Consider the following 27,074-nt stretch of genomic DNA (forward strand, 5'->3'; position numbering starts at 1 on the left):
ATGGCTGAGTTAGAGCTTTCTTTCTTTTTAGCCAGACCTTATCTCCGTGACTGATCTCTGGAAATACTATTACACCCTTACAGTTTCTGAGTTGTCATTTTTCCACAACATTATGCTGTTTGATTTCTCAGCCTACTTACAGTACAGCTTTTAAATTTGTTATTCATCCAACTCGTCTGAAATCCCTCCCTCAAAGATTTGTTCCTTTTGTTAAAATATAATCTTCAGATATCTTTTTGCATCTAAAGTAAATAAATGGAAAACCTTCTTTTTATTCTTAACCTCTCTATTCCAGATTAAATAGTTTACTTGCTTTTAAAAATGCCTCGTACTATGTAATACTACCTATATGCAAACATTTTTTCCCATCCATTCCACCTGAAGGATGTCCTGATCCAAGCTTACTTAGGGGAAAAATCCCCCTGCAACCAAACTAAAAAGCCTTAAATTCCTGTCCTTTGAAAAGAGCAGGATATTCAATACTTGTCAAAAACTTACTGGAAACAGCGTAACACCTTGTTTGTGCAGCAACTACTTAATTCCATCTGGATCTCCCACCTCAAAGCACTGAAGATACAACTATTCATATCCAAATTTAATATTGCTGGCCCAAATAAAACATCTCCATTTTATCCATGCAATTTCATCTCACTTCTTCCCAAGTTTTTATATCAGTATCACACAGTGCGACGGCACCACTTTTTCCTTTACCTATCTTTTCCAACAAGACCATTTCCAGTTTTAGCATTCCAGTCACAATTGTTCCACCAGATTTCCTTCATCTGTGCAACAGCTTGCTTCACAGACAGTGTTAATCGCCACAGCTTGTTTATTTTGCTTTCCTGTCTTGTCCCACTGCTAACCAGTCATCCAGCTGTTTTCCACCAACCACACCCTATTCAAAAAAGTTAGTCTTTACAATGTTAGTACTTGACTATTTGCTATGCATTTATCAGTACTGCTATCTCCACCCTTCTTATATTCCCTCATACCCTTTGATTTATTCTGGTACACTTGATATTCCTCTTTATTTATGATTTTATAGGCAGGAACATTAGATAAGTTTTTCCTAGACTTCTGCTTCTCAGTCTAGAAATCTTGTCAGACTGCCAGAATCAATCCCTAGTTAATACCTCTAGGACTCCAGTGGTGATGGTCCACCCATGAAGTCCTCTCTACGTGAATGCTCACCCCAGCCATAAACCACAATGTTTGTTCGTCACCTAATCCCGGCCACGACTGTGGCATTATCTTGTCCCTTCTCTAACACCTCTAAGCTTCTCACATGTTTTCATCATATTTGACATGGATTTAGCTTGATTGGATGAATGGGAAAGTGCCTTTTAGTCTTTTCTAACAGAGAAACTCCAGACACACTTTTCATTATGTTCTTGTAATTCTAGGGTTCTTTTTCTTCAATTTCTCCCAAACCTGAAGACTCCTGAAAATCCCATAAATTGCCCTGACCTCTCCATGCTCTGCTTAGATAATCACTTCCATTTTACTTGTGCTTCTTCCACTTCTGTACATTACCTCTGGATGATTTACAAGCAGCAAGTTGATGTCACAACTCTACTGCTCCTGTATTCTAGCTGTTCCCTTAGCTACCTATACACCTTTTAAAGTACCAAAGTATGGACACGAGCTGTGGGACTGCCTGGTGGATCATGGCTTTGTGTCAGGCACAGAAGTGCCTGATGGCATGATGACACATTTGGAATTGTTCAGCTGCTTGGAAGAAAGGTGTCTGGACACAAAGGGGGCAAGACACGGAAGTACATCTGCAAGGAAAACAATCCTGCTATCTCATCACTACTATGGTTTCTAAGAACTTAGCAGGTGTATAGCTGAAACTGAACTGAGCTCACCTATGTTATTTACATAGGAAATTTAATATCCTTTACAAAGGAAAGCTTTGTAAAAATAACAGCACCTACATGTGTAACTCTGATTGTGGAATTACATAGTTCTTATTTATTCATAAGCTTACTTCAATTATGAATGAATAGGAAAATTCATCATCAAAAAGCTCCTTTGATTTCCTACCACGGAAGTCGGTCTCACAAACTTTTTCTACTGCTTAGATTTTATGAAACAAAAAGTGGTCATTTTTTTAAGCTTATGGAACACTAAGTTCTTGTGGACCCTGTAATATGTACAGACTTCCATAAAACTTCCAGAGATTCACTGATAAATTAATTCCAACTTTCGCACAATTTAAGACTTAATTCTAAATGCTTTATAATATTTATTTTTGGAGGCAATGATGTTAAAATACTTGTTTAACAGAAAACCTACGTAATTCTTGAAGTTTCAAAACATTAATTTGCTTTATTGTTTTTCAACTTGTCCTCTACCAAATCACATTTTCTAACAATGAAGCCTGAAAAATGCTGCATAAGAAAGAACTACAGTCAAAGTAATTTGGGATGTATTACAGCAGTAACTGTTGCAGCCTTGTTCCACAATAGTGTACACAATAAAACATAAATACAGAACATTACTAATAAAAGCTGCATTCTCCCTGAAGAACATACATATATTTGGTATCTAAAATTTAGAAACTGTATACATGTTAGAAAACAGGTGACAAATAGAGATAAGTAAATATGCAAAATAATTAGAATTTTTGAAATTTTCTTTCCTCTGAATTAGGTATTCCAAGCTTTTCTAGTACCATAACTATTTTAGTACCTTGTGGACATGTAATTAGATCTTGAGTTACACTCCTTTGATAATCTTACTTTAAAAAAGCATTAACCCCCTATTTCCATTTCAAACAACACTCTTATTTCAACAGCTCTTTGTCAACCCAAAAGCTCCTGTAACCAAGACCACCAAGACAAACTGAGACATATGCAGACTTCTAAAATCCAATGGTCAAACTTAAACTACCAGTGAAGCAATGCCAGAAATGATGAAACTATTCCAAGTTTTCATATAACAATGCAGTAAAGTTTTGCTTAATAGGAGAGAATAATTTCTGGTCTAGTCCAAACTTCATGACAGAGACTATGACAAAATAGTGATTACTTTATTGATTGCCAATTTTATCACTAGAGAAATAGATATAAAACCACATCATTGGGTCATGTTACATTCAACCATTATTCAAAACAGCATTTTGACAGTTCAGACAGAACTTCGTTGCTTGGAAACTAAAATGACTTAAAGGAAATAATGAGCTATCCTTTTCAAAGCTCACAAATTGTGTATTTCTGTTAAACAAACAATCTCTGAATAGTTAAGAACTAAGGCATCAAAACACAGCAAAAACCATTAAGCAAGGATGCATTTCAACATCCAGAAGAAACCTCCCACTCATTTATCTAATTTTCCAAGTGGAATTATGACATTAAATACTCGAAGAAAATTTATGACAGTGATCACTATTATAAATTGTGATTTGTAATTCATGGAAACTCAAAAAAGACTGCTTCTTACACTGTGCAAAGATGCTAAACTGAAGACCACGACTTACTGGAGATTTCATATTATTCACATTCTCAGGAGTATAAAAATGTTCTGTGAGAAGTCTGCAGAAGTTCAGTGCTTAAAAGGACAAAGATATTGCCTCTTTTTTACACCTCATTAAAATACAAGTCTTGGATTCATTAAAATCTTGTAGCCTTGAAGACTTGTGTTTTTGCTCACTCTGCAAATTCACCCTCTCAGTCATTCTTCCAGTCAAACTATTGCTTGTTAGGATTGACCTCAACGGGTGCATATATTTAAACCAACTAGATGACTGTGTATCACACCACTCCCTAGGAACTAATAATTGGTTTAAAATTTGTGAAAGCTAACTTTACCATGTTGTATAGCACTGACTGCCTACTTTGTATTGCAAATGAAAGGCTACAGGGTGTCTGGAACACAGAAACTGCCAAGATGTCAGGATGCTTCACAGAGAGAAACTACTAACAAGGTAATGCAACTTGAAACAAAATTAACTGAAATGTTCAAGTAGAAGACTTTAGGATGCATGTTTACAAATTAAGTCTGTTTGCATTGAAGGAAGTGTTTTAACTACTTTGCTCAATGATTTGGTAAAATCATTCTTGATAGTATGCAATCACTACACTAAAAGAAAACACAGTGTTCACTGACCCAGGTTATTCCTGGGTCCACAAATTGAAAATGGTCCCAGTTTCTAGCAGCTTTACACGCAGAAGGAAAAACACTGATTTCCTTTAACTGAAATGAAAACAAAAATTTTCTAAGCATGTTCTCTTAAATTAGAGTAATCCCTTTTTAAACAGCAGACTAATTCCCCAACTAATACTTCACTTATTTCTCCCTCCCACCATAGATTAAATGGAGAAATCTCTTTGATCTGTAAAAACAAGAGGTCTTCTGGTACTGGATCCACCCCACAGTAATGTTCTATTAGCTTATTTTGATGGATTCTTCAATTAAGATGCTCCAGCTCTCAAAGGCGTAAGTACCAATAGTACTGAGTATGCATAAGGAACATGGGTTCTCCTTTGCTATCTCCTTTTTCCTTCTCCCCACTTAAACAGCTAAAGACACTCCTTGGCACCAACAATTCCTCATCAAATACTTAAAAGCTTAAAGTTTCTAGGCTGAGAGGACTGCCAATAGAAGCTTTTTCAGGACAGCTTTCTCTGTGACATCTGTACACAGGGTTGATTTCGCTGTCAGCACTTGATATCAACCTGAGAATAAGGCAGTATTCTCTCCAAGACAGATTACACCTAGAGAATTTCCTAACATGATTCAAGTTTGATGCATTTAAGGTTGTTATTCCTTTTAAAAGCATAAGCAAATAAACTTTTTTTGTTTTTAAACAAAGCTTGTGTCAATTTTGCGGCGAAGAAGGAACTTGCTTGTAGCCTTTAATAAAGATCTGACTGTTCTTGCACCAGAAACCTCTGTTTTGGTGAAATTTTTCCTCCCCACCCCCATCAGGCATTACAATACATTGTTATAGAGAGTTAGTTACATCAAACACTTGTGTTTTGTAATATACAACAGATACATTCTTTGAGAGATGCAGTTGTTCCTCAGAAAAGCCAGGAAAGGAAGGGGATAGTCAAGCTAAACCCTTTAATTTAATAATTTCTCTATGCAGTATATAATTGTTAGTTTGGGTATAATAATAAACTTACATAACTATGACCCATTTGATCTAACCTGTATTCCAACTGGAACACCCTGCTCACAAAGAATAATCTATCAGAAATATCCTGTACTTTTCTATTTCTGGTAGACTTGAGTTTACCTACCATACAGAAGATATTTGCATTTTGCTTATAGTAAATTGTGCAATAATGTATTTATACACAAGCAATTAAAAAAAAAGTGTCTGTAAATAGCAAAAAAAAGCCTCACTCAAGCTTTAATATAAAACATAAGTAAACATACTAGAAATAAATATCAAAAAAAACCATTTATATATGGCCAAAAAAATCTAGAACTTAGGAATTAGATGGTCATTTCTGAAACAACAAATACTTAAAAAAAAGAATTTCAGAGGAAAAGTTCTTAAGGCCTTGTTACTAATTGCAAGCGTGCAAACATTTATAGCTTCCTCCTACCCAAGGTAGAGACTGGATGGTATTCTGCTACACAAATAGAAATAACTATTTCTATAGAATAACAAAAGGAAAAAACACAGCACAAAATAAAATGCAGTGTATTCATGTAACTGTTTTGGTGCATGTGCATTTGTTTTTGGTGAAGTCGCACCAAGAGTAATTCTTTCATGGTACTAAGATACCTGGAAAGAGGAAAGAAAACAATGTCTAGTCTTATCTAGATACCCATAACCTGAAATCATAGAAATTCTGCTGCTCTGACTGCCAGATGCTCTTTTTTCAGTAATAGAAACAGCCAATTTATCATGGGGTTTTTTCCACCCACAAAGTGCTCTTTCACAGTTATCTGTTTTTCAAGTGTTTTCACTCATTTCAAAACTTCAAGAACATCTTTACTTATTTGGTGGACGGGACAGGAGTATTAAGGGAAAAGACAGACAAGAAGTTCAACCTCTTTTGTCCTGAATCAAGCCAGAATGTCTCAGACAATATCTCAGGACACCCATTGTTTTCCCTTCTTACAAGAAAAAAAGAAAATTTTCCTAAGAATAGCTTCCCTATACAGTGAAACCTTGACTGATACCCAGTAGTTTCTGTTGAAAAATTACTTGGCAGGAAATAAACATTCTTCCAGTAGCTGAGCCTGACCCAGCAACCATACAGTGTATGATGGTAAGTACATTAGAAATATGACACATGGGCAAAGCGTTTAAACTTTAGCTATCCCAAAGAAAGCAGTCACATGTAAAGAAATCTGTTTTCAATATATGTATTTTCATGAAAGACATCCAATCCAGTTCTTCACATGCTCCTGGAAAGCTCTCTATACATCAGGGAAAAGCAAACAAACCCCCTATCACTCTCTGCTAGTGACTGATCTACTCACCAAAGAGGAAAAATAAACATCTTCAGTAACAACTGGTTTGAAATGAGTTCAATTTCCAGTGAAAATGAAAACACTCTAAATGCATTAAATGTTCCATGCCTGATTGTATGACATATTCAAATAGAAGAATCCACAAAATCACAGTTCTTTCCACAACTATATAACCTGTTTGGCACACAACCAATCAAAAAAACTAGACCAAATCAAAAATTTTCAGTCAGCTGGACAAAGTTTTATGGTCTGTCCTGGTCACTCACACCAAACTGGTTGATGGATAGAGACTGGACAACAAAGAATCTTCTGTTACTTCACAGAAGAGCAACTGGACTTACCATACAAAAAACCTTGCCCAACAAAGCCATGGACTGTAGAAACAAAGGGACAGCCAGTATAACATGTACATCCTTTAATCTGTTAACAGCCTTCAATTGCTTAACTGAGGACCATCAGCTGCAAGTTCTACTGGTACCACTCTTGCACTGGAGGCAATTTTCTTGCACATCTGCAGAAGGGATAGCACGTTGCTGCCAAAGGAACAGATGCACTTCGCTTTGAGCTACCCCTGTTTTACTTGAGATACTCTAACCTGAGCCAGAGGCAGAGTACTGAAGGACAAATTAACTCTTTCACCAGCAGCTCCCACCACCTACTTCCTGCTACCATATTTTTTCCAGGGGAGAGAAGAACATAAGCCCAGGAGTCTGCTGGGCTTCTGGCCATTCATTCAACCCTCAGCCCATACCCTTTCTGGAGAGCCAGAGGGAAGACCAGAGAAAATGGCAACGTGCAGCTTGGGAGCTCCTGAAATAGTTAAAGATCACACTATAATTTGGCATTTTTGACCTTTTAAGTGTCTGAACCTGCCACATTATTAATGACCTTGGCCTGCCTGCATTTCACACAGGGGAAAACAGAAAAAAAGCAGAAGTGTTTTGTGGTAGAATCATTTACTACGTGTTTCTATTTCTAGGCAACTTCAATGTTTTCACAAACCTGTATCTGGAAAAATGGGCAGGTATAGCACGGCAATGTGCATAACAGCTACAAACAATAGTATTTATGCCATTTAAAAATCTAGTTCTGGCATGGAAGGTCATACTGCTTACAAAAACATTTCCACATCTGTCAAAATGCCCAAGTCTTATCACAAAATCACAGTGCTATCATTTACAATATTCAGACAAGACAGCAATACTGTGAAGAAAATGGGTAACTGCAAAAGTAAATAGAAATATTGAAAAGAACCATTATCTTATCATACTCAGAGGGTGGCTGGACACCAGACTGGGCCCCCCAGGGAAGTGGTCTCAGCACCAAGCCTGGCAGAGTTCAAGAAGCACTTGGACAATGCTCTAGGGCACATGGTGCAACTCTTGGGGATGGTCCAGGAGTGGGACTTGATGATCCTTGTGGGTCCCTTCCAACTCAGCATAGTCTGTGATTCTGTGATTATAAAACTCTCCATATACCAGTCTTGAGTGATTATTTGAATCAATGGTCCTTGTATCAGTTTCAAAGTTCAGAAGCCAAATATATTCCTCAATTCATAACTAAAACTGTAAGAGGAACTAAATGAGTTGAATTAGGCCAGAAAAATCAGTTCTCTGGTTAGAAGCTACATCTAGCACACACTGCTGCAAAGTTTGTCTCTAATATAATAGTTTCCAATCAATTGATTCTTTACACACTAGATTCTCCAGATTTTCTATATCCAAACATTTAGAAACCACAGGAAACACCATATTAAAAAGGTTTTTTAACAACCCAACCCTCCTTGTAACTTACTGGAAAGTGAAGCCCTCAGCATGATGGAAATTCTTTCAGCAGAAACATCTATCAGAAAAAGCAGTCCTCACTCTCCACTACTCCATCACAGTTACAAACTAATTTAAATGCATCAACACTTTCATTTCACATGAAACTAGTTCTTATTTTTGTAAATGATACAATCATTTAACCTAAACCAGAAAAATAACATTTCCCCTTATTAATTACACAATAGTCCATTCTTTTCTACTTTATCTTTTCCTCAAGTATTATTTTCCATCACTATTTCTGTAGTTATCTCACACAGATTTGTCACCAGTTCAATGACCTTTTTTACAAATCCCTTCATCCCACTTCCTGTGAATTCATATTCTCTAGGTCAAAAATTACAGATCTCTACATCTTATACATCATAGTTTTGCTGCAGGAAAAGTTATCTGATCTGCTGATATCTTACTCTTAATGGTGTACAAGAAACAAATTTTCTAAAGAATTCTCCTTGATTATCCTGGGTGTTGACTGCATAACAAAAGTAAAATGTTTCTGATGTACTGTGCTGAAACTCTACCCTTGTTTGTCTCTACAAACACTTTCTTGCCCCTCAACACCTGAGAGTAATTCTTTTCAGTTTTTATCAGATTTCCCACTGAAAATCTCCTTTGGCAATAAATGCATTGGCTTCCCTTAAAATCACAGCTTGTATGCTGACCTGAGGAAGTAAAATACTTTTCCTGTATCCGGAGAAAAGAAAAGTCCTATGGACAGACTGTTCATTCCTTCTTTACTGAGTGAATATATATGGGCAGGACCAAGGACCACTAGTTATTGGGACTTACTAAGTTGGCTTTGACTCATTACCTAGTCCGACTTTTGCAAATATTAGAGAACCAGTATTTCTATATTCATTCACTTTTAATACTTTTAAAACTAAAAGCAGTCTCTAGTCTCATTTCCTGCAATGGGTAAAGCAGCACTAAAATCCCTTCTAATGAAAGGATTTTTCAGAACAATGCTGGATCACTTTCAAAATATTAAAATATACACAGACACAAACACTTCTATCAATAACATTTGTCTCATTGTTATTGTGTTATTTCCCAGTAATTGTTGTTGCACATCTTCACATTATTTCATTAAAGAAGAAGCCGCTATCTACTACATGCATGATTCTGAATTAAAGACTGAATTCATCCTCTGTTTTTCAGTACAGTTCACCATGGTCCTGGAACTTCTGGAACCACAATAACCAATGCACTTAGTGTTTTGGTGGGGTTTTGTTTGTTTCATTTATCTGGGTTCTGTTGTTGTTTGGTTGGTTTGGTTTTTTTTTTAACTTGCATCTTATCTTCCTTTAAAAGAAGGATGAATTTTCATCAGCAATGAGAATCAGACTGTCCTTCAATTATACATAGCCTTATTTCTATATTTCTTTTAGTCCAGAAGGATTCAATGTAAAGATGTTTAAGACAACTCTATCTTTAGCATAGAATTCCTGTTTGTTTTTTTTAGGTTTAAATGTTAAGAGTATGATGACTGGCATTTCTAATGTCCTAAATAAAGAAGTTAACTTGCCACTGTTTTAAGACTTTTTTTAGATGGAAATGGAAGTGTGATTAGCAAATAAAGCAAATGTACATTACAATCCAAATGAAACAAAATTACAGGCCTTGTAACGAAAAGACAACTATCAAAATGAGTTTTGCATTTACAATTTTCCCTTTTCTTATAGGTATCTTAGGTTCTGATTATACATTAAAAGTAATATATCTTAGGGTTTTAGTCCTGATTTTATAGGGTAAACACAAAAAACATGCCTTTTTGTCCTATCAGCTCCCAGGAGTTTCTCAATTCTGAATGAATTAGGTCTTAAGCTATGAAAGAAAAAACACCTTTGCACCTGCCTGGCAGCTACTGAAGGCTGGTTTGCTCTTTCAACATACTCTCAATTCCAGATACTCCAGATTTTTACCAGATCATGCATACTATTGTCCTTTAACCTCAGCATCTAAACGTGTCCTGCTGGTATATTAGTTGAGATTACTGATTATAACTGTAGTTTAAAACATTTTGTAATGAAATATATAAATATTAATTGAATATATCAGGTTTTCTTACTCTAGTTCTAACAGTGTTATCACTTGAACTTTAAACTTTGCTGTTCTACAGGTAATGACTGCACCATCAATAGAGATATTGAATAAAGATACTAACATTTTTAAGCATTCAACATTTAACAATTCAGCTAGACTAGACTTCCTAGTCTATAAGAAAAAAAAACATTTATCACTTCTTGTTAATCTTCTTTCCAAAGGTAAGCATTTAGAAAAATTACACTTGTTTAACTGTCTATCTCTAGCAGACCTTTTATCTAAGAGGTTTTTCAGTCTGATTCTTTGGTATACCAGTTAAAGCTGTATAATTTTTCTATTTTATATGGCGGAAGACTGGAAAACTACTGCCTATACCACATTTCCCAATCCTTTTTCTTTATGATATTCTGGTAATTCATTCTTCCCCACCCATTACTACCTTGTCTCCAGGCAAACAAATTAATTCTTCACTTTAAACTTATTCCCTAAATATCCCCTACATGTTTAAGCAAGATCAACACCCAAAGTTACTCACATCCCAGTTGCTTCAAATTTAAAAACTATTGAGGAAGAGATTAGCTCTTGAATCTAATGTACCTGTTTTACCTATACAATCACTCTGATGGCAGGAAAGAGAGAAGGCAAAAAACTTGTAAGGCTTCTATACAGAACTTCAGGCACTGGATGACCAATAAAACTTTTTTTTTGCCTAACTCAAGGTGAACTTTTAAGATGCAAGATGATGTCGGTGGTTTTAAGGAAGTATGCCGGGGCAGGAGTTGATTAGCATGCAGGAACTGTGCATATTGGTATTTTTTCTGAAGTGAGTCACACAGTAGATTCTTTATGTACATGTTTTGGTTCACTGTATCAGATCCTGCCAATGTGTGTTTCACTTTGAAAACAATACAAGCCAACTAAGAAACAGTATTCACTTTGGTTGTTCACAGTCATTTTACTAAAAAAACCCTTCAATTTCTTTATAATAGGGCTCTTGCAGTGGGTGGGGAAGAAAAGCACATAAGAGGAAATGAGTTGAACAATCCCAAATGAAACACAAAGCATTTTGATACCAAAATTAGCACAAAAGAGGTCAAGGTCATGGGCAGGAGATAACTGGATTCATGACCATCTGACGTAAGACTTCCTTTTTGTTTGAAACAGAAAGCCAAGCAGCATACCAGGCAATTCGAGCATCCTGATGCAACTGCCATTTGAAACGTTTTACTGTAGTCAAACACTATCAAACACTACCACCTAAAGAAGCATGGCAAAACACATGAGGTCTCCAGCAGCACAGCAGCATTACTGACTTTCAAAATGATGATTTCTGGACAAATATTGAACCCAAAGTTACTGAGTGCCAGTGCTCAGGATATGGGTTTCAATGTTAATGACTTAAGCCTCCACTTAGAGAGCACAAAATCTTCAGAAAAGTACTAGGTATATTTTATCTTCTTTATGCCATTTACACTTATTTTTTATGTATGTTACTTACATGAAATATAATTTTATAGTTATTGCATTATCCTTATCAAGCAAGTATACCTTCTTGGATGTTTTTGTTTTCAAAGAAAAAGCTGTTTCACCTGTTGACTACATTAACTTTTACAATTTATCAAAAGATGTAAGCAGAACTTACCCTAAAGTCTGTAGAAGAAGCCAGATTTACAAGTTTACTTGATGAAGGGTGGATTTAAAACCAGACCACTCACTTTCTGTTGCAAAAGCAAGAATACTGATATCATCCAACATAATAGCACTACATTAAAAATTAGTCCAGATACAGGCTCGACTATTTGGCCCCTGGAGAAAAACATCCTCATTTTCAGACATGCATCTTGCCCCTTTTTTTGGTATTGCAGGTTATTTGCCGGCAGTGCAGCATCATAATCTTTCTTACTCTGCAGTCTCAAATGCCAAATACATCTGGCTGACTTCAGCTTTAAACTGTCTTTGTATCAGTCATGAACAGGAGAAGTAACTGTAGTCCCTCTCTCATGGAGATCTGCATTGCAGGTTCCCCCTTCCCTCCCTATCAGTTGACATGACATTGTTGTCACAGGTCAATATAGCTGTATCCATCTGCCCCGAAAACAGTAGACACGTGTTTCATGCAATCATAGGTGAGGGTCCCCATGGAAGACAACCGCAGCTTGTATATATAACTTGTAGCAGCTACCTAGTGTTGTACTGCCACTGATGAACAGCAGGTATAAAACACTTTGCATAGGGTGCAAAACCCACAGAGGAACTGCATATGCTTCAAAATAGTACGCCTGTGGTTAAGTTCCAAGCTGTTGTGGTTACACTGCTTTTGTATTTCCCAAATCAGTTTGCTCTGGGGGAAGACACAACAGCAGTCAGCGCTGAAAAATAGATCCAAAGACCTCTTGCATCAGCTCTGCTTTCTGTTTTTCACTAAAGGGGAAAGTAAGGACAAGAATGGAGAAAGAAGTAAGAAGAACAACTATCACCGTTAAATTCAAGTTGAATTACAATATGGAGAAGCAGACAACTGCCTTGAGATAAGGCAGAGTCTGGTTTGTAGTACCTGGCACATGTGCTGGACAGTCAGTCAGTCTGCCAGTACAGGGCAAAATATGATTTGTTAGCTCACCTTGAGATACCTGTCTCCAGATCTGTAATGATACTTATGACATAAAGCTGTAAAGATTCAGCTATTCAAATTTAGCAACAGCTGTATGTCTTCATCTATTCAATTTAGCAATAGATAGGAATAGTGTCTCCTTCAGGCCATCCGCTCTATAGAACTAATTGTTTTAATTGTTTAGTTTGTTGAAGTGGAGCTTATAATGTTTATGCCTTCCAGAGCAAAGCTTAGGCAGAATGATGTGAATCCTGGTATTTGTCCTGGTATTCGTATTTTTTTTGCAACTTCCTGTCTTCACTTTGTCTATAAAAAAAGTGTAGTATTACTGCTCAATATGGCTTAAGGATTCTCCTATCACCACCTTTCAACATGTCGTCATACTGAGTGAAGACAGTCTGAAGGGAGAAAAGTCTTCAGAACTAAGACTCAATGGGAAACATCTGGGAAAAAATGGAGGCTTTGTATTTTTGGCTTCTTTCAGAAAGTGCATCGACACTAGAAGTGGAACAGCTCAGGTGTTGAACATAATCGTCAAATAAGCAAAAAGGTTTGTACCTCAAAAGTAGTTGAGAAAATATGAAGAAACTTTAGCACAGAAAGAATGGTTTCATTCTTTTCCCCATACTAGCTGACAGCACTGATCCAAACTGGCAAAACCAAGAATGCAGTAGAAAACTTCTAGCCAGAAATCATTACCTGGAAAATTAAACTACTCAATATTCTCTTTTTTGCCAGTGGTACAAAACCCCTTCAGTTACTCCTGAATAACTCTTGGACACTGGATCTCTGGCTCTCCTTCCTCCCTGTCCCTTCCAACTCATAATTGCATAGAGGAAGAAAAACAGAAGGAGTCAAGCACCACCACATTAATTATTTTGAAGTGTGCTAACGAGTTTGGTGTATCCCCAGACTCAGTTGTGTCATGTAACATCTTCTGTCAAATATATCATCTGCTTAAGCAAAATGAAGTATGTTCTGGAAATGTGTGCCTTGAGACTGAAACCGTAACTATCACCAAGAGGTCACTCTCTTTTGAGATTGCTTTCTGAAGTAATAAGGTTTATTTCTAGTGTTCTGGAGACCTTTGTGATCTTGTATAGAATTCAGAAAGGAATGGTTTTATAAGACACCTGGCTTTTCTCATCTTTTTAAACACTTTTTGGAACATGTGTTCTAATAATAAATACAATTCATATTTGTTAAGAACTACTGGGATATCAGTGCAGGATCTCCACAGGATAGAAGAGGGCTGTCATCCACTTACTACCCTCCTGAAGGAAGTGATTTATATCTCCCTCAGTTCTCCAGTATACCTCATATCCCAGTAACTTTCCACTAGAACTTTCAACTTCATGTGAAACAAATTTATTAACAATTTTTCTCCTCTTTCCTCCCCTCCCCCATTCCATCCACAACTAAAAGCAACTATTAAAATCTTATTTAATGTACTCCTAGAGTACAAGAGGGGGTTAAAGAACAGAAACAGGAACTCCTAGTACAGGGATCTAATGGTTTTGCTGAACAGACAGGTGCTGTCATTCCCTTGGTTATGCTACATGTCTCTCTCTATTGCTCCGACTGTGGTTTGAGAGGCCTGATCAGAAAGATGTATGACTTGAGAACCAAAAGAACAGGGAAAAATCTGTTCACCTCAAACCTCTCTAGATGAGCCTTTTGGGAGGAAGACTGCTCCCCTCTCCTTTTTGAACTCTTAACTTAAATGTTGAATTTGTCCAATGTAGAACAACCACCAAGTATAGAAAAGCAGAGCAAGCTATTTGGCAAGGAAGTGACCGTTTAGTTTTGAAAATAAAAAGGATATATTTCTATGATAAATGACAAAACTTTCTTGCATAACCATTCAAAGACCATCAATGTGAAAATAAAAAACCAGCAAATTTGTGTTCAAGCTATAGAGCTTAAGACACAAGCTCTGTTGGACCTCTATCAGTCTTTCCTTTCTACAGATGTACATAACTTTTTTTCAGATTTGGAAGAACTTAAGACCAACTAGCATGTTTCTATAGTATGAACAATTTAAACAAAAAAAAATTATTTCCCTTTTTCATACACACAGAAAACCATTAGAGAGAAAATGACACTCTGAAGTATTATTTAAGTGCAAATTAAAGGGTAGTTGACAGAATTCCCAACCACATACATCTGTGTATGACTAAGGATATAAAACAAGATCTCATGTGACCTTTCAATCTTAGGCATAATGATTAGCCTATAATATTACTAGTCTGCTCCCAGCTCTCCTGAAGTCTTATTAAAACACCCTTTTCAAGACACATTTCTCTGCCCCAACAGGCAAATTCCTTTACTGCCAAGAAAAGCAAGCAAGAGGGAACCATATGAAATACTGCACATGTTGTACGACGTGCTAGGAAAGCCAAGCCATCAGCTTGCAGGCATGCTGTCACCAGGTGTAACGAGCAGCAGAAAACACAGTCAGAAAAGGGGCCCATAACAAGCTGATAACAGCTGCAAATGTAGAGGTAGCCAGTGTAACCACCCAGGTTAGGGTAGGATACACCCAGGATATCCCAGGTAGGATAAACCTGAGCAGGCTGCTGGAGTACCAGGCACATGGCAGCTTCACATCTTTCACCGCTGGCATAATACAGCAGTAAATGATGGTCGTGTTTCTACCCCACCATCCTTTGTGCAAAGGATGGCATTTGAATTCATTTTGCTTCATTCTTAAAAACATTTTCAAATCCGCCGAAATGGAAGAGTAAACTTATTTCATAGATCAAGAAACTACAGTGGGATGATACTCCCTGTGTTTTGAACTGGTGTGTTTGGTTGTGGGTGGTTGTTTTTATTCTTATGGGTTCTTTCTTAGATCACCCCTCACTTTTCTCTTTTTTTCATAGCTCCTAGACCACTCAAACTTCCTTTTTTCCTCTCCCATCCTGTTACTTGAGCTCTGACTGCACTTTCAGTAGTAATTTGTGGCTTAACAGCTTAGTCCAACCCATTTTCCACTATTAATAGTTTCTGAATTACTTTCTTACAATAAAAGGTAGGTGAAGATCCCCAAACTGATGGAGAAATAGCAGGTTTCTGGTTATGAGGAAAGCTATTTATCAAAAACCTACCCCCATTTGTTCCTGTTTTCTCCCTCCCACTTTTCTTTCCACCCTAGTACTTCTCACCCTTCTTGACCTTCAACCAAATGGAAGAAAAACAATCACACAACTTTAAAAAAATCATATTGTATCCAGAGACACATTTTAGTTGGCAGTACCTTGATCTGCACTTCTCTATATGTTACACTGGTCATGACTAAATATTCTAGTGGAATGTAAAATAACCGGTTTCGCTTTCAAACACTGTTTCCTTTTCTTAGAAAAATGGTTGAAAAAAGTACTGGCTTTAGAAATCTTTAACCTTAGTTTTGCAGATCCAAACATCATTTAAGCAAAAACTGGACAGAGACAACCTGCAGCATCCAGAAAAAAGTTAAGGAAAGAAGCATCTCCTCCTCACTTGCAGTTAGCTACTAGCTAAACTACAATCCAGAGTACCCAGAATGATAATTTTAAAAATTGTTCCAAAGACTACATTATCTATAGTTCAGATTTTTAAAATAATCAGAAAAAGGTTTGAAAATGATCATTTCAATTCCTCTTGAAGTCTTCCAATTAGAAAAAAAAAAGACTTAAAAAATTTATAAAAACTGTTTGGCATAAAGTAGGGATATATTTAATATTTGGAGTCTGGCAGTTAAATTTAACCAATATGCCCTCATTTCAAAAAGAGCTACAAATATTTTCAAGTAATTAAAATAATGTAAACAGACATAGCCAGTCCTACAAAAAAAGACAGCTGAAAAATGCTTTCTTTGACAAACCAACAGTGTAGCTGGGTTTGCTATAGAGCTGAAAAGCAGCATATGCCTACTCAGCAACATTCATTAAAAAAGGTGTTTATCAGCTGCAGAGCCAGCACAGAAGCAGGTGAGGGTGGAAATGGGGAAAGGAAGAAAAATTACAGTAGAATAAGACAGGAGAGTCCCAGCATCACTAAGTCAGAGCCTATAATGGCTCATGCACTTTTCAAACAACTCTCAAGTAACGTAGAAGATTTAGTTTACCATGTCTTACTCAAGATGTTTTACAAGAATTTTTGTAATTCCTTAAAAAGATTGATATTGCAATTGCATTTAACACCTCCTCCCTTAATCTTATCTTTCTACAGCAACCTGAACTAGTAAATAACAAAATTGTAAAACAAGGACCTATCAAATCCATTTGTATGAAAATTCTGTGGGTTTGAAATCCATTTTCTACTGATAAACAGCTGCAGAATTCACTCATTCTTCGGCATCTTAATGAAAATTATACATCAGCATCTTCATGAAAATGATATATCAAAAATGACTTGTGCTATGTATGAAAATAGCATAATTCATCATATGCTTTCTGATGCCTTCTTAGAACTGTTAGAGACAATGATATTAAAAAAATTCTGATCTGATGGAACTCAGGAATGAAAACCTTAAATGGAAAGTTATTCAAGTTATTTGATTAATTTAGGATGTATAAATCATTAAACAACTTTTAACTATTTTTGGAAACTGAGCTTGTTACCATCAGATCAACACAAATATGCAGTTATATCCAAATAACTAGAAAGTTTAATGAAAGAAAACATAAACATACTAAGATGAAAGGTAGTATTTAAAACCTCAGAGTCTATGTCTACTGTGGGGTCATCTCCCAAAATATCACAGCCCATGCTAATCAAATCCTTTGCATTACTGCAGTTACAGCACAAGAAGTCTTTCTAAGAGAATGTTCTTGCTAAGAGAACCCCTTCATGAAGGCTTCTGTCATGAGACTGTCAAACTGTCTAATATAACAATTCCCAGTACTCAGGTTTAATCAAGCTAGACAAAAATGTTGGAGGCACTCCAACTGTTTTATGGCTTGGGGCATCAGGGATCCTGAGATCGCTTCCCAAGTGCTGTCAGATTCTACATCTCCCAGATTTGGAATCCTGGCTTCCCTGACAGTCTCCTAATGACCACAGGAAATTCCACTACAGCAACTCCATGTCTTCATCAGCAAAAGAAAAATGCAGCAGTGCATCCAAGATGTACTCCTTCAAAGACCCATGTGTCATAATGATTTTAAATGAAATATCAGCTTTTCAGGATTTAAATACATAGCAGCATAATAATAATTTTTTACATTCCTGGCTGTTTTAGCCAGCAGGACTGTTGCCTGACGGACACAAACAAATGCCTGCTGTTCATGCGTGACAACAAGACTTAGTTGTACGAAGATGACAAAGGGCTAACAAAACTGTAAGATGAAGGTAAAAAAGAATCTACAAGAATCTTGATGTAGCCTACGGACCTTTCTTTTGAAAAATTTATTTTTAAAAGAAATCTTATTAGATGGTGCATTTCAGGATTTTAACATTTCTTCTTTTGTATTTGAAAAAACAGTCTTCTCTTTGTCTGGAGTGAGATTATTTAATCACTGCCTCAAACATGCAATAAAAATACTAATTACCAAATGTCACATCAAAATGGTAAATTGAAATTGCTGCTTTATTCACAAATGTGTTTTCCTGTTCTCACAATACCAATGACTACTTACAAGTTTCAGTGTTTAATAGAGATGATTTACTTGAGAAAAAAAATACTAAAAAATTTGATAGCAGTAGCAGCTTGATATTCAGGAACATCTACATATACTCCTCGGACTGTAAGTCAGAAAGTCGAGGTACAAAACCAGATTTTAATTTCAATCTTCCAAAACTTGTTATGTTTTTGAAAGTGATGATTCATTACTTGTATGTAATAAGCTTATCTCAGGACTAGCAGATACAGAAGGATTTGTGGTTTATACATCTAATTTAGAGAAAAAATTAGAAAATTATCTTGTACAGTTTGCAGGGAGGAACTGCAGAACCTCCTAACTCCTGCCTGTTTGTATTTGATTATATATATATACACACACACACACACACACACATTATACATAATACAGCAGCTCAGAAATCTTACCTGAGTCTGCTTCATTGCCCGTTCCATTCTGCGAGTACTTCCTCTCTCCAGTTTGGTCCGAAGGAGTAACGCTGATGTCTGAATGGCCCAGAACTTTGGCTGGGAGAGCAAGCACTGCAGAGAAAAAGAACATTTTGTCATTACTTCACTTTTAAAGACACTGAAGACAGTAAAGTTTTTAACAGTGGTCTCAAGCATGAATGCTGTTTCCTAGTCTGAAAGTCAAATATGTGGCTGTAGGACTTATTTGATGAACTGAGGGCTGTACAAATTACCTTAATCTATTTTCAACATAAAAAGTGGCCTTCAAAACCACTTTCTCCTTCTCAGCTATGCATCCATATGGTGCATTGACCAAACTGCACAAATAAAATGGCTATTCAGAATCAAAGGAAAACAAAGAATTTGATCCTGGGCTGACTGGCTCAGCCCTCTCCACACCTGCATACTGGGTAGTTGTAGACAGCAGCAGGGATCCTACTTCTCAAGGCTGAACAAATACAGTTCTCTCTTGGCCTCTTCTCATATGCAAGGTGCCCTGATGCTCACATTAACAGCACTTCCACATGAAAAATGTTGAATTTGCTAAGAATCTGAAGAATATTAATTAATCGAGAACTTGCCGTGACTTGAGAATAGCAGGAAGAATTTTTGACTTCAGAAGATGTATAGAGAATATGGAATAATCTATGTAAGCAGCTTTCCTAAAATCATTTTAAGTTGTCATTTGGAACATGCTGCACTGATGCCAGGAACACAGTGCCAGTCTCCAACCACTGATTTTCAGGGAAGTCCAATAGAAGACATGCAGCCAAAACAGTTTTGATATCTCTTAATAATTTACAGACTGCCTGGACTCTTTCCAGTATGGTTTTAGACAGAATATACCATTTCTGAAAAGTGAGACAGCAGGAAAGCTTCCTTGCTAATTTTATTGACACTGAAAATACAATCCATCTTCTCTGAGAAAATATATTTGTCCATAGATATTTGTAGACTGAAAAAAAAGCCCCAGTAGTTTTGTTCTTTCCTCTCAAAGATCTCCCAAAGCATTAAAAAGCATACTTTGCTCGTGGTTTGTGTTTAATGCCTGACAAGTTTCTGTCATGTTGTAATCTGTTTTTGTTTTCCCTAGTGTTTTCAAAGGAAAGGAAGCAGAAAGAAGCTATCTAAAAAAAATTTCCTCCAAACAAAACTACAATAGGAAGAGAGGCAACAGCAAATAAAAACATAAATGAAGGCAGTATGAATGCCTTACAGCCAAACACTTCAACTAATCCCACTCTTTGTGGCCAAGAATCTCTGCACCAACTCTTTCCTGACTGCTACTCAGTATTAGATTAAGAGGCAACCAAAGGCTTCTATACTGTCCTCTACGTTCTGAGGACCTGGAATCAGGGAACACAATCACAATGTTCTCTATTCCCTAGACTTTCAAGTGCCCTTTTACCATCCATAATCACTAAATCTGTTAACTAATATATGTCCTAGTTCCAAGAGCTCATCTCTCCTGTTTCATCAAACTTCAGTCAAATATCTATTTTTGTTTGGTCTTAAGACAAACACAAAAAGCAAGGCATGCCTAGCACAGGACATTGGTGTCCAAAAGGTTACCCTTTCCCCCATTTTCTCCACTATTAGTTTTCTGTCATACTATTTAATTTTTTACTTCAAGGGGTTTTTTTCTGTGCTACCTGGTGGTAGATACTAGTATTTATTTTGCAAAAGAACAATGACAACTAAAAGCCTTGGTTAATAACGCTCCTAAAGATATTTTCAGGTCCAATTACTGCCCTTGTCCAGCAGCAGAGTCCTTGTCCTCTCATTGGTTCACCTTAGCAAGTGGCCCAAAGAGGGCAGAGCATGAAGCTTCTGTGTCCACACCATCCAGCTCTGCAGGAGAACTGGTGGCCCAAGAGAGCCTCTCCTCTGTCTCTGTGTGTACCTCCCACACCACCACCTAAGCAGTGACTGAAGCGAGCATGCTGCATGAGCTGTGTATAAAGTCTCCTAGGGAGGGAGGGAGGGAGGCAATCCAAAGAGAAACAGGATGGAAGACAAGCAGAGGTAATTACATTTCACTCCTCTGCAGGAGTAATGACAAGTCGTATTTTGAATAATGATCCTGATTTTTAAAGGTATTCATGAAACAAAATGAAAGGTATACCTGCTGTAAAATTACAGAAGAAAAATTTAAAAGTTCCAACAGTTTTATTGATACAAAAAAAGCATTGCAAATGCACAAGACAATGAGAAGCAGACCTAGTTTTTATTTAAGAAGCATATGTAATTGTATACTTGTACAGAGCTCACAGTCCTGTGCCAGAATTCAAATGCTCACCTTTTCATTGCCTAATTATAACGTTTAAAGCACTACAGAAACAAAATAATACATGCATAAAGGGCACAATTGTTTATACTTAAAGGCTGTAAAGAATAGTTTCAGAATATGTAACCATAACTACTAAGCAAGCTTTAATCTTGTACCCAAAATGTCCAAATACTCCAGGTAATAAATACTTTCTCATAAGATCCAAAGCTTTATATTTTCACCTGGAGCTAAATCTAGACTCTATTAATAGGATTATAGGTTAAAATAAAACAACTGGGGCAAAAAAAAAGGTAATCAAGATCATGCAGGTTTTGCGAACATACTTGAAAGTTCATTATATTGCACCAAAGGCAGCTAAGAAAATTAACAAAATAATTCTGAAACAAAACCACTATGGAAAATCTTCACAACTCATCTTTGTTCTTACTTTAGGGCAAGAACAATAAAATAAAGGGAAAGAAACACAGGAAGATTAGACAGGGTGAGAAGAAATGAAAGGAAATAAGGTTATGCAATATCTTCTGCACAGAATAGAATATTTTCACATGGGAAAACTCATTTCTCCAATTCTTCCACACATTTTTTCCTACAAACAATATCATCCTCTCCCATCATATCAACATGTAAAAAAGGAGATGACCAAAGTATTATACAAACCAGAACACTTAATTCAATATATCTTCCTTATATGATATTCAAATGAAACAAGATGATGCTGCAAGTCTTAACAAAGTAGTCCATTATTGTACAACACTTAGAGTATCCCCATAACTATGTAAGAACAAAACTTCTTCTCCAGTCAACCCGTTCCAGATTGCTCAATGAAGTTATCGATGCCCTGTCCCTGGATGTATTCCAGGCCAAGTTGGAAGAGGCTTTGAGCAACCTGGCCTAGTGGAAGGTGTCCCTGCCCATGGCTGGGCAGTTGGAACAAGATGGCCTTTAAGGTCCCTATCAACCCAAACCATTCTATGATTCCAAGTAACACCTGAATTGTGAGACAGATAGGTGCACAGTAGTAATGACACCCAGATCAAACTCAGCCACAGATTTCTGTCAAACCCAAAAATCAGGTACCATTAATGAATGATTCAGCCTCATTATTCAGAATTTAACCTAAGTGTGAAACACACACTGATCACTCTTACAGCTTTCTGTCAGGCAAACAGAGAAAGAATTGTATCAGTAGGTCATGACTTATAGAAGGTATAGATTGGTCAGAGCAACTCTTCCACCTTTCTACATCTACTATTTTAAGAAGTTGGAATTCCTATAAGAATTCTTCCCAACATCGAAGTCAGGAAGACCTTACCTAGGCTTATTAGACATGCTAGAAAACCTGGACCAGGTAAAGATGATTCTTGTTAACTGCAGCTCTAAATAATTTCTCTAAATAATTTTGATGTTTTCTTATTTTTCCTTATGATACATCTAGGCAGTAAGCCTATTCTTTTACTCCTGAAGCTTGCTCACTGATAAACTATCAGTAGCCTAGCAGAGTACTATGACTGCTATGATGGAGCTATCATCTGAAAGTGGACTTGCAAACTGAGCAATTTTAATTGCAACCAGTTGTGGAATTCCCAAGAATTTGCACATCAGTCCATCAGTGAACCAAAAATATTCTGCTTATTGGCCAAATTGCCAGGATGTGGTGAAATTACTTAACTGAAGTCACAGGCATGAGGCACCCTGAGGATTGCTCTGTTTCTCTGTCATCCCTCCAAAGATACGACCCTTAGTTTAGATCCAGCTCAGGTTATTTGCTAACATATTTTAAGTTACAAACAAACAAGCACAAAACACTGGGGGAAATTTAGAGGAAAAAAAAGAAAAAATACTCCTCTTTAGTTCCCTTATATTATCCATTTCAGTTAACATACTTCAGGAGCTTTGTTGTTTGCTTTTCCAAAAAACCACACGTTAAGATTTTCAAATTACTCAGGTGGATTACTTCATGTCTACTTATCAGTAGTCTTGCTTCATATAACCACGTATATCTTTATTTGATGATTTTCAGTAATTCATTCAGACAATTAACATGAAACCCTTATTTTTCAACACATCCAAAGGCAAAATGGCAACCTTATAACTCATTCTTCTCTGTAAAATGAGGCAATACCATGGCCTCTTTTCCACATTCTATATCCTGCAGAATAGTCCGGTGAGTACATAAAAAACCCACTAACTGGAGATGTGACTGAGGCATGAATAGGAAAAGGTGCATTTGCCCTGTATACATATCTGTTAATCTCTGGTGAAGGACTGTATTACCAAAAGCTAACTTAACAAGTGCTTAATTTGTTTTTATGTACACAGCAAAGAATTCATTGACATAAAAACTTCTGTGGAATTCAGTCCTGAGAACAAGAGGAGAGAATCAGTATGATACTAGGGAGAATGTGATTTGTTTTCCACATGTTATTCTCATCCAAATAATCTTTCAAGTTTCTGTATAAGTAATGCTTTTCTTCTAAAAAGTCATGTTCAAATGACATTTCTTTAATTGGAATTTTTTTGGAAATTTGTCCTAGCACTAAACTGGTTACCAAAAAAGCAAAATGAAATAAAATTAAAAATAATCAAACCTGAAAGATGCCACGTTATTGTGGAAAAATTTCCTTACATTAAATCTACGTATTTTCAACAGAATAGCATTTCATAAAACATACTCCTTGCATTTATGGAAAAAAGTATGTACAGAAATCTCTGCCCTGGAAAGTAGCTACATGAACTTTATGAAACTATTTTTAATTGCCTAAGAAAGATTAAGGCAATCCAATGTCCAGAGGGAAACAAAAATTATAGAAATTTTGAGCAAAGTCCTTAAAATATTAACTCCTCTACTAATCAAGCTCGAACACAGATGATTTGCAGTAGTACTGGCAGCATCTGGTAGAAATGGGATTTGTAACTTTAAACAATAATTCTGTTAGAACCCTATAAGGTAAAATAAAGTACATTTGTGACTAAGTGGTTTCCAACACCAGTGCACTTTTTATGTTTTAGTGAAAAGCGCAAGTATCAAGAGGGCAAGAAAAATACTAAATTTCTAGTTGCAATTAAGCAGCAGAACCATGGCTTGGCAACAAAACAAGCCAGTCAGTATAACCACTTTTGGCTTTTCTGCTTAGTGTAGAAACATGTAAAAATTTCCTGTTTGCTCAAACAGATCAAGCAGCTCTGTTCAAATCAAGTATACATACCTATCCTCCTGTACATGCCCATCCCAAAGATTTTAAAATAAATAGGAATCAAAAGAATATTTGATTATATAGCATTACTAGCAAACGTACGACACTGAGGTTTCACAGAGCTTAAATTCATCCTAGCAGTGCTTTTATTCTTATTACAACACTCAACAGTTTACCAATCCTTCGGTGACCACAAATTAAGAGGAAACTGTAATAACTATGCATATACACAAACCCTCAAACAAATAAACAACTAAAATTCATTACTGTTTTCTAAATAGGCATATTTAATGGACAAGAAGTAGTATTTGATGTTTAAGCTGATTTAATGTATGTGTCAAAGGATTGCTTTTAAGCACAGAATGCTGTTTTACTGGCGAATATAAATATTTTAATGCAAAAAACTGCTTAGCAACCAGCTAAAGGAATTATTATCTCCTTGTATCTATATTTAAATTAAAAGTTTGTATTTTGCAATTATCACAGTACATATGCTCTTTATACTCAGAAATGAAATTTCCAATAAATCTAAAAATGCATTCAAAATTGCAGGACATTGAATAATAATTACAATAAAAAGTTTTTTGTCTTTGATACACCACTATCCTTAGTTCAATGCTAGCCCCAAGACTTCCCTGTTATGTGCAATGATATATAATTATCGTATGTAAACCTCTATATGTATTTTTATGTAATTGCATTGAAATGGAACCCTTAAACTAAAATGTGCATCTGTAAACACCCATCTGATTCATCCCAAAGGCTTAGCTCAGAGAGGTTGTTTTTTTCATACTAAAAGGGGAGCTCCTCCAGTGTTTTCATAAATCATTTTATTGAAACTGAATAATCTGAAGTTCAGACAGAAACAACTCCATTCTTCCATACTTAAATAAATAAATATTTTAAAAGTATTTTTCATTTCTCTGAGAGTATCACCTTAATGCATGACAACTTCACTTTAGGTTCAAAATTAAAATATAATCTGACAGACAAAGATTTCCTCTTGGACAGTAAATTGGAAGCAGTAGCAACAAAACACAACATATTGAATTCAAGCCTACTGACTTTATTGCTTCTCCTCATGGAATCTGCAGTACAATCCCTGATTTGTACAAAACATCATGAGTACATGATAGCTCTAAACAAACAACAGTGGTTAACTTGGGAACAAAGAAATAGGATGATGAAGTAAATTATTTCAAACCATCCTCTCTTTTCAGCTTCTGTCATCCATAATCACTGGCATTGCAGACAACATTCCCAAATAATAATTTTGGAATCTGCACCACTGCACAGGATGGCAATTTGAGCACCTATAAATTCCTCACCTTTCTAAGTATTATGAACAAGAAATATTTGATTGCATGTGTCAGTAATTGGATACCACATACTAATGTGAAAAAAACAAATTTGGGGCATCTGTTAATTTGCTTGACAGCAAACCTTCAGATAAATAATTTCTAGAAACATTAGGATTGCTTTAGGCACAAGCGATTAGGCTGTATATTCTCCAGTCTCATTTTATTAGCTATGAACACCTTCATATTTTCTAAGGCCCAACAAGAAAAAAATTACATTAGGATTTCACTCCAGATGATTCTTGTTTCAATCTGATGAATTCTAACCCTATTTGGCATAATTATGTCTTGAAGAGCAACACAAACAAGATACGGGACACAAACAAGGACAATAATATTTTTATACCTTAAGAATGCAAGGCTTCCATAAATACTATGACAATGGATATGCTCAGTGGCAAGCAGAAAGGGAGAGAAGAAAAGATAGTCTAATTTATGCAGAAAATCTACTTCCTAGCATGGACTAGCCAACAGACTTTGCAGGCTGGTTTTTGGTTGGTTTTTTTTCCTATTTAAAAAAAAAAAATCTAAATGGAAGGAGTATTCACATCAGTGTGTACTGTACTCCTTTTGTACTACATCTTTCCTCCTAAAGGTAAAAAGAATTGCTCAGATATCAAACAAACATCAAAGGCCCTGTTGGTATGTTTTAACAACTATCAAAACCTGTGCTGTATATGCCTTGACACATCTGTTTAATTTCATACTTTCACTAAACATGGAAATCTGTCCTACACTTCCAGTCATTGTAACAGAGTTTTGGACCAGAAAAAATCAAAATATTATCAACTAATCCTGCAAATTAGAAGTGTATCTACATCAACATATGAGCAACTGTCTTAAAAATTTCTGCCTTTTTCTGTGAAATGGACAGTAACTTTAGGTAGCAATCAAAAGCATCTTTTTCCATATGACTTTGACAACTATAACTTAAAAACCAACAATATGCAAAGTCTTTGGAGTTATAGATTACTACTGATTTAACAGTCTGAGGGCAAAACTAGCAAGACAAGGATAATTTACATTTTTTTCTTTGCAAACGTGACAACTTGCATTATACACTTCAAATTAATTATATTTCCATTACATTTTTGTTGGGGAAGATGAAACAGGAAAGCCTTGTAAATATGATTGCCTGACAAAAGATTTTGGGAATATGAAAACTACAGGCAACATTGAAATGAAAGCCACTTTTGAAATACCAAGTCTTAGTTACTGAACAACTAGAAAACAATGGTATGGCC

At 36.1% G+C, this 27,074-nt stretch overlaps 1 protein-coding gene across 1 annotated transcript in view; it reads right to left on the reverse strand.

Annotated features, from left to right (window-relative positions):
* The window catches only part of TTC27 (tetratricopeptide repeat domain 27), a 111,797-nt gene that overhangs the window by 34,660 nt on the left and 50,063 nt on the right, over positions 1-27,074 (reverse strand). The window contains exon 10 of the mRNA XM_008643346.2: positions 18,947-19,060. Within this exon, the coding sequence (XP_008641568.1) occupies positions 18,947-19,060 (114 nt within the window). The remainder of the gene's footprint in view (positions 1-18,946; positions 19,061-27,074) is intronic.

The sequence above is a fragment of the Corvus brachyrhynchos genome, unplaced genomic scaffold (genome assembly GCF_000691975.1).
Source record: "Corvus brachyrhynchos isolate BGI_N302 unplaced genomic scaffold, ASM69197v1 scaffold70, whole genome shotgun sequence".
In the NCBI taxonomy this organism is placed as follows: Eukaryota; Metazoa; Chordata; class Aves; order Passeriformes; family Corvidae; genus Corvus; species Corvus brachyrhynchos.